This window comes from Colius striatus, chromosome 24 (assembly GCF_028858725.1).
Source record: "Colius striatus isolate bColStr4 chromosome 24, bColStr4.1.hap1, whole genome shotgun sequence".
NCBI classification, from domain to species: Eukaryota; Metazoa; Chordata; class Aves; order Coliiformes; family Coliidae; genus Colius; species Colius striatus.
Window position 1 is genome coordinate 5691168 of NC_084782.1, and position 13685 is coordinate 5704852.

Here is a 13685-nt window from a genome sequence, read left to right on the forward strand (position 1 = left end):
GTGCATGAAAGAGAAGACATTGTTGTAAGGGAGAGGGGCTAAACTGTTGAGCATTAGGTTATATCCAGCTCAGCTCAACTTCCCACTGTTAATCACATGGAGCTTGGGAATGGCAGTTACTGGGAGGTGCAGCTGTGGAGAGCCTCGGTTCAGGGGGTTGACGTGTCTGCTAATGGATGGTGGAGCTTCTCTGGTGAGGACCCTGGGTGTGGAAGTGGACAGATACCTCGTTTTAAGAGCTGTTTTCTGAAAGAGAGAGGTTGATGTGTTTGAGTCGTGAGAAAACCAGGCAGCAGCCTCCATTTCCAGGCAGGTTTCAGGATGCTGGGGCTGAGTTTCACGCCGTGTCTGCGGTGCCGAGCGCTGCCGTGGACGGGCCGGGGGGGAGAGGTTGGGCTCAGCTCTGATTCCTTTCCTTTCTTTGGCCCTTTCCTTTCTCTGCAGGCTTTTTCCATCGACATTATTCGGCACAAAGACTCCATGGATGAGCTGTTCAGCCAGCGCAACGAGATCTTTGGGACGTGTGGGGAGGAACAAAAAGCTGCTCTCCAGGTGAACCTCCCTCTGCCATTCACAGCGAGGGGAGAGGGGCGAGTGCTCAGCTCTTGCACAAGCTGAAGTCGCTTAAAATTGCTCCATCTTTAATAATTCCCACCAGCATTAGCAGAAGTCTCTTTACATTTAGTACTTGGGGTTATTGCATGTTTTAGGGCTGGGGGGAAGGGGCAGCGGGGATTTCGGAGGCTGCTTTAATTGGAATTACAGCTCGTGCACGTGGAAGGCCACCAAAGGCACCTCCTGCTCTCCCAGCTCACAGCATGCAGCTGGCACTTTTCCTGGGCCCTTTTGCAACCCTCGCTGTAACTCTCCTTCGTTTTATTTAGGAGAAAACCGAGTCCCTGGTGCAGCAGTACGAGGCCGTGAGCCAGCTCAACTCGGAGCGTTACGCTCGCCTGGAGCGCGCCCAGGTCCTGGTCAACCAGTTCTGGGAGACCTACGAGGAGCTGAACCCGTGGATTGAGGAGACACAGGCCCTCATCTCCCAGCTGCCCCCTCCAGCCATCGACCACGAGCAGCTCAAGCAGCAGCAGGAGGACATGAGGGTAAGAGGATGCAGCGTTTGCATCTCCTGCACCGTCCATTCTGCTGCCTTAAGCAGAGGAGCAGAGCTCACAGGGTACCTTTAGTCTGAATATTTCTGGGTTTTTCCCCCCGTTCTCCTCCTTTTGGGGATCCTGCCTGTGTAATACGAGCATGTTGTAAGCCTGCTGTGGGGAAATCACTGGTTACTCTGGAGCCCTTATTACCACAGTGCAGATGGCACCGCCGGGAGCCTGGCTGCCGTTGCATCTCCTGCCTGACTGTGGCAGGGAAAATGACTTTGTGCTTTTAAGGGTAGGGAGCTGCAGAGCGAGTTCCCTCAGTGGTGTTGCCCTGTGGGGCTGTGGGGAGGGTCAGGAGCTGGCTGTGCCAGGGCAGGACCCGTGCCAGGCGCTGTGCCGGCGCGTGTGCAGCCGTAGCCATGTTTGGAAGAGCCGAGTGCCATGTGCTTGGCAGATGCTGGCTCAAGAAATCCCCAGTGTGAGTTTGCTACCAGATAAGATCGTTGCTCTTGGAGTGTTGCATGAAATAAAAGAGGCAGCAGCTTTCAATAGATTCCTCAACAAATGTGATGTGGGGTGTGTTTTTTTTCTCTTCTATTCCCTAGCAACTGAGAGAATCCATTGCTGAACATAAGCCTCATATTGACAAGCTGCTGAAAATTGGACCTCAGCTCAAGGACCTCAACCCTGAGGAAGGGGAGATGGTGCAGAAAAAATACTCGACAGCTGAGGCCATGTATGCCAAAATCAAGGAGGAGGTGTGCCAGCGGGCTCTGGCGCTCGACGAAGCCGTCTCACAGTCCACCCAGGTATATGCCAGGCTGCAGAGGAGCCAGATCTTCTTACCTCAGTCCCCTGGGGAAGCCGTGTGCTTTGAAATGCAGTTTTATTCTGAGTGTTGTGATTGTAAAACTCTTGGTAAGGTGGTCAGACCCGTCCAGGGCAGTTGCCTGCTGCTCAGCACTGGCTGTGAGAGCAAGGGGAGAAGGTGTTTCCATCTTGATGTAGTAAATAGGGTAATAAACTTTTACAGCCTCCAATAATGATGCTCCTTCAAAGGGGCTGTTTTGGCATCCACCCAAGGCTGGAAGGGCCCAGAGGGCCTCTCTAAAGAGCTTGGAGAGATAAGTTTCCTTTCTGATAAGCCGTGTGTGCAGTGAACGGGCCTCAAGACCCTTTGAATGGGAGTTAATGCTTGTCTCCAGGGTCTGGGCATCTCCAGAGAAAATCAGTGACTGCAGGAGCAGAGATACGAAAGGAAAGGCAGAGACTGTAGGTGCTGGAGTCCGGCAAGGGCTGAGGAGGTTCTGGCACAGAGGGTTTCTGAGCTGTGGTTATGTTCCATTCCACCCCTGTTACCGTAGTGCAGTCGGTTTGTGTCACGTCTGGGTGTTTCTATTTTATTCCTGTATTGTGTAGTCACTTCTCTTGGTTTGCACTTGTATTAACTCCGAGTTTCTCCCCCTCCCCACACCCCCCTCCCGTCTCATCTCTCACTCCCATTGTGGAATGTGTTATCTGTGTGTGTTGCTGCCTGTGCCCGTCCTCCCCACATGGTCCCATTTCATTCTTGTGTTGACTGCGTCCCACCATTGCAGATCACAGAGGTAAGCCCCACCGCCACAGATCTTCACCTACAGTCTTTCTTTGGGCTGATTCTATTTGCCACCCAGCCTTTCATTGCTGCTCCTGGCACACCTCAGCAGAACATGCTTAAATGTTAACTCTGGGGGCCTGAGGTCATGTTTCTGAGACGGCTTTTGCTGCGTTGCCACCCGCTCTCAGCCGTGGGCAGCTCCTGCTGGGAACGCTCCCTGCAGAGCCCATGTGTGGAGCTTTAGCTGGGCTTGCTGGTGTGCTCCTGCATGTTGGCTGAGCCAGCCTGCCTCTGATCAACTTTTGCACTGAGAGCCCGTTCCTTCTCTGCTGTTGGAGCCTGGGACTTGGCTCACTGGTGTGCTGCAGACAGATGCACACTGGTGTGCTGCAGACAGATGCACACTGGTGTGCTGCAGACAGATGCACACTGGTGTGCTGCAGACAGATGTTCACTGGTGTGCTGCAGACAGATGCACACTGGTGTGCTGCAGACAGATGTTCACTGGTGTGCTGCAGACAATTGCACACTGGTGTGCTGCAGACAGATGTTCACTGGTGTGCTGCAGACAATTGCACACTGGTGTGCTGCAGACAATTGCACACTGGTGTGCTGCAGACAGATGCACACTGATGTGCTGCAGACAGATGCACACTGGTGTGCTGCCAGAGCGCAGAGCTGTGGCTCTCACCAGCAGGGATGGTTGGGGATCTTTAAGGCCAAAGTTGACTTTAAAGAAAAATAGTGACAGTAAGCCCTGCTAGCCCTGCTTCCTCTCTCACTCCTGCCTTCCTGGTTCTGCTTTGGTTGAAGCCCCAGCTCCGTGGCAGCTCGCTCATCCCCGTGTGCATGCAGCCTTCACCACCTCCCGCTGCCCCTGCCACGGTGGCTTTCCTGCTGGCTTAGCCCCAAGCAGAGGTTTCCACCGGCACCAAACACGGGCACGTTGTGCAGCTGCTCAAACAGCCAGGGCTGGGCTTTCCAGAGGCTCTGCGAGGGGCGGAGCAGCCGTCAAAGCCACGGATCTGGCAGGGATGGACGGATCCGGTGGCAGAGCGCTGCCGTGTTTGGCTCAGTGGTCTGTGCCAGCTCCGCGGGGCCGCTGTGGGGCTGGGGCCGTTGGCAGCAGGGGATGCTGCGGGCTGAGGTGTGTTGCAGCCGGTGCTTGTGCTCCGCCAGAGCCGTGGCACACGTGGCGCTGCCGGGGTCTCATCTCCTCGCTCCCCTCCAGTTCCACGACAAGATGGAGCCCATGCTGGAGGCGCTGGAGGCGCTCTCGTCCCGCCTGCGCCTGCCCCCGCTCATCCCCGCCGAGGTCGAGAAGATCCGGGAGTGCATCAGCGAGAACAAGAACGCGGGCGTGGAGCTGGAGAAGCTGCAGCCGTCCTTCGAGGCCCTGAGGCGCCGCGGGGAGGAGCTGATCAGCCGCTCGCAGGGCGCCGACAAGGACCTGGCGGCGAAAGGTACCGCGGGGTGCAGCAGAGGAGGCGCTGGGCTGGTAGTGCACGGCTTCTCCTGCCCCAGCTGTGGCTGTGTCACCGTTGAGGAGGCTTCGATGTCTCAGGGCTGTGTTTCGGAGTCTCCTGGTGTCTGGGAGGGTGGGTCCTCTGTATGGAGATGCCCGGTGCCCGCTTCCATCTGGAGCGGGCAGGGTGGCATCAGCCAGAGGAGAAAGAAGTGTTTGTGGCTTCTCAGGCAGAGGTTTCAGCTCAGCCAAGCTGATCCGCCACCCTGAGCTGGTCTCTTGTTGCAACCGTTGGTGGCCTCTGTGAAACGATTTGCTGGAGTCAGTTCAGCATCTAATGGGGGGAAGGAACATCCCCAGCACAAAAAGACCTGTCAACACGAGTGGCACTAATTGGCACCTTTCTTGGCAGCCCAGCAGCCAGCTCATGGGCTGAGCGAGCGTAGACTTCACGCTAGAGGTGGCCAGAACAGAAGTTCATTGGAGGAGGGTGTGTGGGCACATTTGCCCCAAGCTTGGCAGTGCATAAAGAACGGCTTTACTTCTGCAAGCTGGAGTTTCTCATGTCCCTCAGCATCTCAGGGTCAATGCTCTGATAGTCCTGGTCATCTTTCATTCCCATTTGAATATTCTCTTGGCTCTATCTCAGTGGAAAGTGACTGTAAAATACTTTCAAGCCATGGATAGGTTTTCTTCTTCACTGAGTGCTTCTGTCCATTTCCTCAGTAATCCAGGACAAGTTGGACCAGATGGTCTTCTTCTGGGAAGACATCAAAGCTCGGGCAGAGGAACGTGAGATGAAGTTCCTTGATGTCCTGGAGCTGGCAGAGAAGTTCTGGTACGACATGGCAGCCCTCCTGACTACCATCAAAGACACACAGGACATCGTCCACGACCTGGAGAGCCCAGGCATTGACCCCTCCATCATCAAGCAGCAGGTCGAAGCGGCAGAGGTGAGGACCGTGGTGCTGTACCTCTGTCTGGAGCTTGTCTGCTCGCAGCTTGTGAGCTCAGCTGGGACAGATCTTGGACCTAAGCATGGCCAGAAGTGGCTGTAAACCCTTTTTGGAGGCAGCCAGTCACAGTGTGAGGTGTTATTTCCGTTTCACATTTCCCTCTCAGCCTCCACCCCCTGTTCCACACGAGGAAATGGTGCTTAAATCACTTTATCTGCCACTTTCTTGGGAAGCTTATCAAGCATGTGGCCAGAGCTGTGTGCCCACTCGTTGTGTGTGATGTGGAGCTTTGCATGGTTCTGCCCCCAGTCTGAGCCAGGCATCTGGGTGCTGCCTGGCGTGGGAAGTGTCAGTTTACATTTTGGTCAGGCTGCAGATAAGTGTAAAGCTGGATGGGTTTGGATTTGTATGTCGTCATTTGCATCAACTAAGTGGTGAAATGCACTTCAGGTGGGCTTGGGTTGCTGGGACCCTGGGGACCAGGGATGTTTCTTTATGCTTTGCTAACTTTTTCCTTGCTATTTCCCTTCTGACTTTGGTTTGCAGCTCTGGACTCTCAAAAACTAATCCCATGTTGACAAAACATTCCTGTAAGCTGTGCATCTCCTGCAAATAACATCTGCAGCCAGGCAGTTCAGGCACATGTCCAGCTAAAACCAGATGTTCTTTGGGTTGCCCCTGTGCTGCACACAGCAGCCAGGCCACTGCAGCCAGAGCTGGGGGCAGGACTGGGAGCTCCAGAGGAACCTGCTCCTGGGGCCTGGCATCTGGCTGTGGGACAGGGTGCAGGACAGCAGAGCAGGAAGGACTCTGTGCTTTATCCCCCCTGTTCATGGGGCAATTTGGGAAGAGCATTTTATAGCTTCCCATGGCACAGGAGGAGCAAGTCCTTTGGTGCTGAGGGGAGGGAGCCCTGGCCCAGGCTGCCCAGGGAGGGTGTGGAGGCTCCTGCTCAGGAGGTTTCCAACCCCCCTGGACATGTTCCTGTGCCCCCTGAGCCAGGGGCAGCTGCTGGAGCAGGGGCTGGAGCAGCTCTGCAGGGCCCTGCTCACCCCACCTTTGGGGGCTTCTGTGACCATAAACACTCCTTTTGTTCCCATGTCACAGACCATTAAGGAGGAGACGGATGGTTTGCACGAGGAGCTGGAGTTCATCCGGCTCCTTGGGACTGATTTGATTTTTGCCTGTGGTGAAACTGAGAAGCCAGAAGTGAAGAAGAGCATTGATGAGGTAGGAAAAGCAGCAGCCCATCCTTCAGATGAAATTGGGTAGGAGCAAGAGGGGCCTGTGGTAGGAGAGCCTAGCGAATTTTGGGGACCACTCTGTGTTCCACAGATGAACAACGCGTGGGAAAACCTAAACAAAACGTGGAAGGAGAGGCTCGAGAAGCTGGAGGAAGCCATGCAGGCGGCTGTGCAGTACCAGGACACGCTGCAGGTGACACACAGGGCTGGCTTTTGCAGCAGATAGGCCTTGAGGAGCACCATCCTCTCCCTTTAGCAGGGGCTTGGGCTGGATGAGCTCTGCAGGGCTCCTTCCCACCCCACCCTGAGTTCTGCTCTCCTTTCAGGCCATGTTTGACTGGCTGGATAACGCCGTGATCAAGCTCTGCAACTTGTCTCCTGTGGGCACTGACCTCAACACGGTGAAGGAGCAAATGAACGAGATGAAGGTACAGGGGCAGAGTGGGGTCAGGCTCTGGTGCTCTCTGCACATCACAGGGTTCATGCCTCAGTCATTCATTCTGTTCTGGTTTTGGTCCCACTTGTTTTGGCAGGAGTTTAAAATGGAGGTTTACCAGCAGCAGATTGAGATGGAAAAGCTTAACCACCAAGGTGAACTGATGCTAAAAAAAGCTACAGATGAGACGGACAGAGACATCATAAAGGAACCACTGACAGAGCTGAAGCATCTTTGGGAAAATCTGGGCGAGAAAATTGCTCACAGACAGGTAGGGAGAAGATCTGAGCTCTCACAAGTGTGGGGTTAAAGCTCACTGGGGTGTTCCCTGACTTAAAACTTTCCTCTTCCCTCCCTGTCCTTGCCCAGCACAAGTTAGAAGCTGCTCTGCTGGCACTGGGCCAGTTCCAGCACGCGTTGGCGGAGCTGATGGCCTGGCTGACCCACACTGAGGAGCTGCTTGACGCCCAAAAACCCATCAATGGAGACCCCAAAGTCATCGAGGTTGAGCTGGCGAAGCACCACGTGAGTGGCCCCAGGCCGGGCTCGTTTCCAGCCTTGGGCACGGGCTGATTGCTCACCAAGGCTCCGAGGGGGTCCGAGGCCCTGGGAGCACGCAGGGGGTTCACAGGGGCTTCAGGTGTGCAATGTGTGTCCCCCATGGCTGGGGTAGGTGCTGAAGAACGACGTCCTGGCCCACCAAGCGACCGTGGAGACGGTGAACAGAGCGGGGAACGAGCTGCTGGAGTCGAGCGCCGGGGACGACGCCAGCAGCCTGCGGAGCCGCCTGGAGAAGCTCAACTCCTGCTGGGAGTCGGTGCTGCAGAAGACAGAGGAGAGGGAGCAGCAGCTCCAGTCCACCCTGCAGCAGGTCAGGGAGAGGCACTGGGGGCACCGGTTGCTGCTGAGGGTCTGCAGCCCCCTCTGCTTGGGGGGAAATGAAGGGAGGAAGAGTTGAGAGACGCTGGGAGGCTTTGGTGGAGTTCTTCACGTGACTGTCAGTGCTGGGGCGGTCTGGTGCCTACCCAGAGCACAGCAGGGACCAAGCCCCCTGGTGTGGTTAAGGATGTAGCAGGTCCTACCCCTCCAGGACACAGCAGTGTGTCCAGCTCTGCCTCTTCAGCTGGTTTCGAAGCAGACACAGCGTTAGCTCTGGCACATGATCAATGGTGGCTGATGTCATCTGATCTGTGGCTGATAATATGTTCCCAAACAGGCCCAGGGTTTCCATGGTGAGATTGAAGACTTCCTCCTGTGGCTAACGAGGATGGAGAGCCAATTGTCAGCATCCAAACCCACAGGAGGGTTGCCAGAAACCGCCCGGGAACAGCTCAATGCCCACATGGTAATTTCTTAGGAGAGGTTTTTTAATGCATTTAATTCAGCAAGCTCCTGTCTGTCAAATATCAGCATCGAAGCTTCTCCCTTCAGTGCCTGATGGGAAGAGTGCTCCATAATTTGGCACCTGATGCTCCAGAAAAGCCTCACGGTGCTTTAACCGCTCAGAGTGGTGCCGCTGTCACTTTGCTGCCTGCCCTCAGCCTCATTTTCTCACCCTCCTGAGCTGCAGCAGCAAGCTGTGGCCTCTCTCTGAGCTCCCCCTTTGTCTGACACTCTCTTGCAGGAGCTGTACAGCCAGCTCAAAGCCAAGGAGGACGTGTACAGCCAGCTGCTGGCCAAGGGGCGACTGATGCTGCTGAACCGCGACGACTCAGGCTCTGGCTCGAAGACGGAGCAGAGCGTAGCGCTGCTGGAGCAGAAGTGGTGCCTGGTCAGCACCAAGATGGAGGAGAGGAAGGTAACGTTGGCCTCTGCCCTCACCCCCTGAGCTCCCTGCTTTGCTGCTCTGCTTCCCCAGGGGGGACAGAGCTGCTCAGGGCTGGAGGGGAGGGATGGGGTGGTTTGGGTGTTTTTTGGTTGCACAGGTTGAGCTGATTGCAGGTTTTTGAGCTTTTTTAATGTCTTGCTAGTCATCAGAATTGGTTAAATCACACAGAAAATGAGAGTGAATTGCATTTTGGGTGAATTTAGAGGTGGGCAGAACCATGCCACAGCTCTGAAAGGCAGCTTTGTTGGTCCTCAGCGAGCCAGCAAGCCAAATCCTCCTCACAGCCGGCTCCATCCGAGGCTCTTGGCTGGTGATGAGATAAAACAAGGGACGTGGTGGCCTCAGCCCAGAATAAATTTGCAGTGCTGCAGCTGTTGCCATCAGAATATCATCCCCCTCACTTTCTGAGCCTCTCTCCCCACGCGATGCCTTTCTGGGCAGGCTGAGGGTGAGGCAGCTGCTCGTGTGCCCGTGAGGGTCTCTCCTTCCAGGGGTGATCCTTGCTTGCAAGGGAAGCTGTGGCTCTCACTGCAGCCCCTTCCCACAGGTAAACACGTGGTGGTCCCGGGGTCCCTGTTGGAGGGGTGTTTCAGAGGGGACACAAAGGCTGCCTGTGGCAGTGAAACCACAGATGAGGAGCTCTCACCCTCCCTGGTGTGGCTTTTTTTTCCCCTCCTCTCTGCGGCAGGCGAAGCTGGAGGAGGCCCTGGCCCTGGCCACAGACTTCCAGAACTCCCTCCAGGACTTCATCAACTGGCTGACACTGGCTGAGCAGAGCCTGAACATCGCTCCCCCAGCCAGCCTCATCCTCAGCGCCGTGCTGGCCCAGGTCGACGAGCACAAGGTGCCGACAGCCCCCGGCAGCTCCCCGGGATGGAGGGAGGGAGGGAGGGAGGGGGCAGCTCGTCCCCCTCCCCGCGCCCACGGGCACGTCCAGCTCCCCTTACACACGAGGGGCCGTCTTTGCCCTTGGCAGGTGTTTGCCAACGAGGTGAACGCTCACCGGGATCGGATCATCGAGCTGGATCAGACTGGGAACCAGCTCAAGTTTCTCAGTCAGAAGCAGGACGTGGTGCTGATCAAGAACCTGCTGGTGAGCGTCCAGTCGCGCTGGGAGAAGGTCGTGCAGCGCTCGGTGGAGCGGGGCCGGGCTCTGGATGATGCCAGGAAGCGAGCCAAGCAGGTGAGAAACGTGGGAAGGCTGTGACAGAGCCCAGCCTTGGAGGGCAGGAGGTCCTGAGACCAGAAAGGGACTGGGGACAGTGCTTCAGGTTTGCTCCTGTGTCTTTGTAGTTCCACGAAGCTTGGAAGAAACTGATTGACTGGCTGGAGGATGCAGAGAATCACCTGGACTCAGAGCTGGAGATTTCCAATGATCCCGATAAAATCAAGCTCCAGCTCTCCAAGCACAAGGTAGAGCTTTGCCAAAGCCAGGCTGGTGCTGCTGGAAAGGTGCTTTGTTGGGAGGGGGAGCAAGGCAACATCTCTGCTGCCGTCAGGAGAGAGGATGCCTGCTGCTGCCATGGGCACTGTTCGGGCTTTCTGAAGGGGTTTGGTGTTCTCTCCTGTTCCCAGGAGTTCCAGAAGACCCTGGGAGGGAAGCAGCCTGTCTATGACACCACCATCAGAACAGGCAGAGCCCTCAAAGAAAAAGCCTTGCTGCCAGATGACACTCAAAAGCTGGACAACTTACTGGGAGAGGTGCGGGATAAGTGGGACACGGTGTGTGGCAAATCCGTGGAGAGGTGAGTCCGAGCCCAGCCCTGTACCAACAGCACTTGTTTGCTCAAGACTGCCAGGGGAGAGCAGAGGAGGGGAGGAGGTTTCACAGGGGAGGTCACAGGGACACGACAAAAGGGAGTGAGCTTGTTCATGGGAGTTCACGGGGGTGTTTGTTTCTCAGGCAGCACAAGCTGGAAGAAGCCCTCTTGTTCTCTGGCCAGTTCATGGATGCGCTGCAGGCCTTGGTGGACTGGCTCTACAAGGTGGAACCTCAGTTAGCTGAAGACCAGCCTGTCCATGGGGACCTGGATCTGGTCATGAACCTGATGGATGCTCACAAGGTGAGAAAGGCTTTTCCAGCTCTTCTCTGAGACATAAGTGGGGCTTGTCTCCCCCACGAGCCAAGGAACAGAGGAACCAGCTTTGCTTTGCTGCAGTGGGCAAGGAGGGCAAAAACAGGGCAAACATGGGAAGAAGCTTCTACATCACTGGAAGGCTACAGGAGCTGGAGCTTTGTTCCTCCAAGCTGCCATCAGTCAGAGCTGCTGAGGGTTTAGTTTTGAAAAGGTGACTGAATTTATAGTCCTCTCTAAACTTTGTCTTGGCAGTTCTCTCCAGCGTGGCTTGGAAACCGACGCTCCTGGGTTTGGATTAGGTGGATGTTGAAATGCCCAGACAGAGCTTGGGTGGCAGTTCAAGGCAGCCTGAGCAGGGACTGGAGCTTTTCTGCTCCAGGTCACAGCCACTTCTGCCAGGGTGGAGAGTTGAGGCTTCTGCCATGGAGAAGAGGAGGCTGAGGGGAGACAGGAGCACTGTCTGCAGCTCCCTGACAGGAGGCTGCAGGGAGCTGGGGGTTGGGCTCTGCCCCAAGTAATGAATGACAGGACATGAGGAATGGGCTCAATTTGTGCTGGGGAGGTTGAGGATGGAGCTGAGGCAGAGCTGTTTCCCTGAGAGGGGTGTCAGCCCTGTGCCAGGCTGCCCAGGGAGCTGGGGCAGTGCCCAGCCCTGGAGGGATCCCAAAGCCGTGGGGTGAGGTGCTGAGGGCTGTGGGTCAGTGCTGGGCTGGGCAGGGTGAGGCCAGGGCTGGGACTGCAGCAGCTCCAGGGGCTTCAACAACCTAGACACTTCTGTGATTCTTTCCCCTACGTGAAACAACACCCTGGGACTGAGGAGCCCTGCTCAGCTCTGCCCTCTGTCCCTGCAGGTGTTCCAGAAGGAGCTGGGGAAGCGCACGGGCACAGTGCAGGTGCTGAAGCGCTCCGGGCGGGAGCTCATCGACAACAGCCGCGACGACACGACGTGGGTGAAGGTGCAGCTGCAGGAGCTCAGCAACCGCTGGGACACGGTGTGCAAGCTGTCTGTGTCCAAACAGACCCGCCTGGAACAGGCCTTGAAGCAGGTGAGCAGAAGGCTGCAGGTGGAAACGGGCTCAGAGAGCTCTGCCAGGCTCCCAGTGACAACACAGAGCTCAGAGAGAGGTTTTGGCCGGTGTCTGATGTCCTGGCTGAGCAGGACACCCTGGCCCACTGGGGAGCAGTGGGTTGATGTCCTTTCCCCAAAGAGGTGATAAAAGACTGATTTGAAAAGGATGAAAAGATCTCATGGGTGTGCAGAGCAGGAAGAGAGCAGTGAGCAGAGTCTCCTCTGCTGCTGTTTGCTCATGGCCAGTGCAAGAGAGACACCTAGACTGAAGCTCTAAGAGAAAAAAAGGTCAAAGCTCTTGAGTAATTTTTATGTCAAGTGGACATTTCACAGAGTAAACCACCCAGGTGCCAGATTGTTCAGAACAGAGGTAATTGTGCTGTTTTTAGAGACATGCAGTTGCTCAGTGCAGCTGCTGCTGGTGCTGCACACCCCAGCCCAGCACACAGGGCTTCCTCTCCCCTCTTTTAATTGGTTTTTAAAGTCTCTTTCAGCCCTTTGCCTCCCCAGCTGTCAGCAGAGAGAGGCAGAAGGAGGGCTGATGCCCGTGTTTCTGTGTGGGCAGGCAGAGGAGTTCAGGACGGCCGTGCACGTGCTGCTGGAGTGGCTGTCGGAGGCAGAGCAGTCGCTGCGCTTCCGGGGAGCGCTGCCCGACGACGCCGAGGCCTTGCAGTCCCTCATCGATGCACACAAGGTAACGGGCAGCTCTGCAACACAGCCCCAGCCAAGGCCACGGGGAGCAACGCTGGGAAGTGACCTGTGTGGGGGTCTTGCAGGAGTTCATGAAGAAAGTGGAGGAGAAGAGAGTGGACGTGAACGCGGCGGTGGGCATGGGGGAGAGCATCCTGGCCGCCTGCCATCCCGACTGCATCACCACCATCAAGCACTGGATCACCATCATCCGAGCCAGGTTTGAGGAGGTGAGTGCACTGGGCTTTGCTGCAAGGTGATGGAGAGGGGAGGTGCTGGGACACCATCCCCGGGGCCGGCCGTGCGGCTGACGGTCGTCTGCGTGTCCCCGGCAGGTCCTGACGTGGGCGAAGCAGCACCAGCAGAGGCTGGAGTCGGCGCTCTCTGAGCTGGTGGCAAACGCAGAGCTGCTGGAAGAGCTCCTGGCGTGGATCCAGTGGGCTGAGACAACCCTGATCCAGCGGGACCAGGAGGCCATGCCCCAGAATATCGATCAGGTCAAAGCCCTCATCTCTGAACACCAGGTGAGCCCAGCGCTGAGCACAGCGGGCGGGTGGCAGAGGGGCATGGGGGGTCATTCCTGCCCCTGGCGGGGAGGCAGTGACTGGGGCTGTTTAACAACTAACTAAACAACCTGGGTTGGTAAATCTGGGGATGGCTCAGAGGAGACCTGATCACTATCTGCAACTACCTGACAGGAGGTTGTAGTGAGGTGGGGGTCAGTTTCTGCCCCCAAGTGACAAGAGGAGACTGCCTCAAATGGTGCCAGGGGATGTCTAGATTGGAGATGGGGAGGAACTGTTTCTCTCAGAGGGGTGTCAGCCCCTGTGCCAGGCTGCCCAGGGAGCTGGGGGAGTCTCCAGCCCTGGAAGGGTCCCAAAGCCGTGGAGCTGAGGTGCTGAGGGCTGTGGGTCAGTGCTGGGCTGGGCAGGGTGAGGGCAGGGCTGGGACTGCAGCAGCTTCAAGGGCTTTAACAACCAAAGTGATTTCCCTATTAAAACAGTGTGTGACCCAACCAGAGCTGTACCTGGGAGCAAAGGCAGCCCAGGGGACAGACTCAGCCTTTGCAGATCCCAGCCTGTGCAGTGTCTTCACCCCAAACCCCCGTTGCCAGTGCTAATGCTCCCTCCATCTCCTCTGTGGAGTCTCCCAGTGAGCATCTGGAGACCTAAAACGTCTCGAAACTGCAAAGACTTTGGTGTCCCTTGTGCCTTTGACA

General features: G+C 56.4%; 1 protein-coding gene across 9 annotated transcripts in view; it reads left to right on the forward strand.

Annotated features, from left to right (window-relative positions):
• The window catches only part of MACF1 (microtubule actin crosslinking factor 1), a 136257-nt gene that overhangs the window by 110610 nt on the left and 11962 nt on the right, over positions 1 to 13685 (forward strand). For all 9 annotated transcript variants that reach the window (XM_062014333.1, XM_062014336.1, XM_062014334.1 and 6 more), the window contains 22 exons: positions 445 to 552; positions 885 to 1103; positions 1709 to 1912; positions 3932 to 4163; positions 4892 to 5118; positions 6229 to 6351; positions 6457 to 6558; positions 6692 to 6793; positions 6899 to 7072; positions 7171 to 7326; positions 7475 to 7672; positions 8018 to 8146; positions 8426 to 8599; positions 9318 to 9473; positions 9606 to 9812; positions 9923 to 10042; positions 10205 to 10374; positions 10533 to 10692; positions 11559 to 11753; positions 12342 to 12470; positions 12553 to 12696; positions 12802 to 12990. In XM_062014333.1, coding sequence (XP_061870317.1) covers positions 445 to 552; positions 885 to 1103; positions 1709 to 1912; positions 3932 to 4163; positions 4892 to 5118; positions 6229 to 6351; positions 6457 to 6558; positions 6692 to 6793; positions 6899 to 7072; positions 7171 to 7326; positions 7475 to 7672; positions 8018 to 8146; positions 8426 to 8599; positions 9318 to 9473; positions 9606 to 9812; positions 9923 to 10042; positions 10205 to 10374; positions 10533 to 10692; positions 11559 to 11753; positions 12342 to 12470; positions 12553 to 12696; positions 12802 to 12990 — 3618 coding nt within the window. The remainder of the gene's footprint in view (positions 1 to 444; positions 553 to 884; positions 1104 to 1708; positions 1913 to 3931; positions 4164 to 4891; positions 5119 to 6228; positions 6352 to 6456; positions 6559 to 6691; positions 6794 to 6898; positions 7073 to 7170; positions 7327 to 7474; positions 7673 to 8017; positions 8147 to 8425; positions 8600 to 9317; positions 9474 to 9605; positions 9813 to 9922; positions 10043 to 10204; positions 10375 to 10532; positions 10693 to 11558; positions 11754 to 12341; positions 12471 to 12552; positions 12697 to 12801; positions 12991 to 13685) is intronic.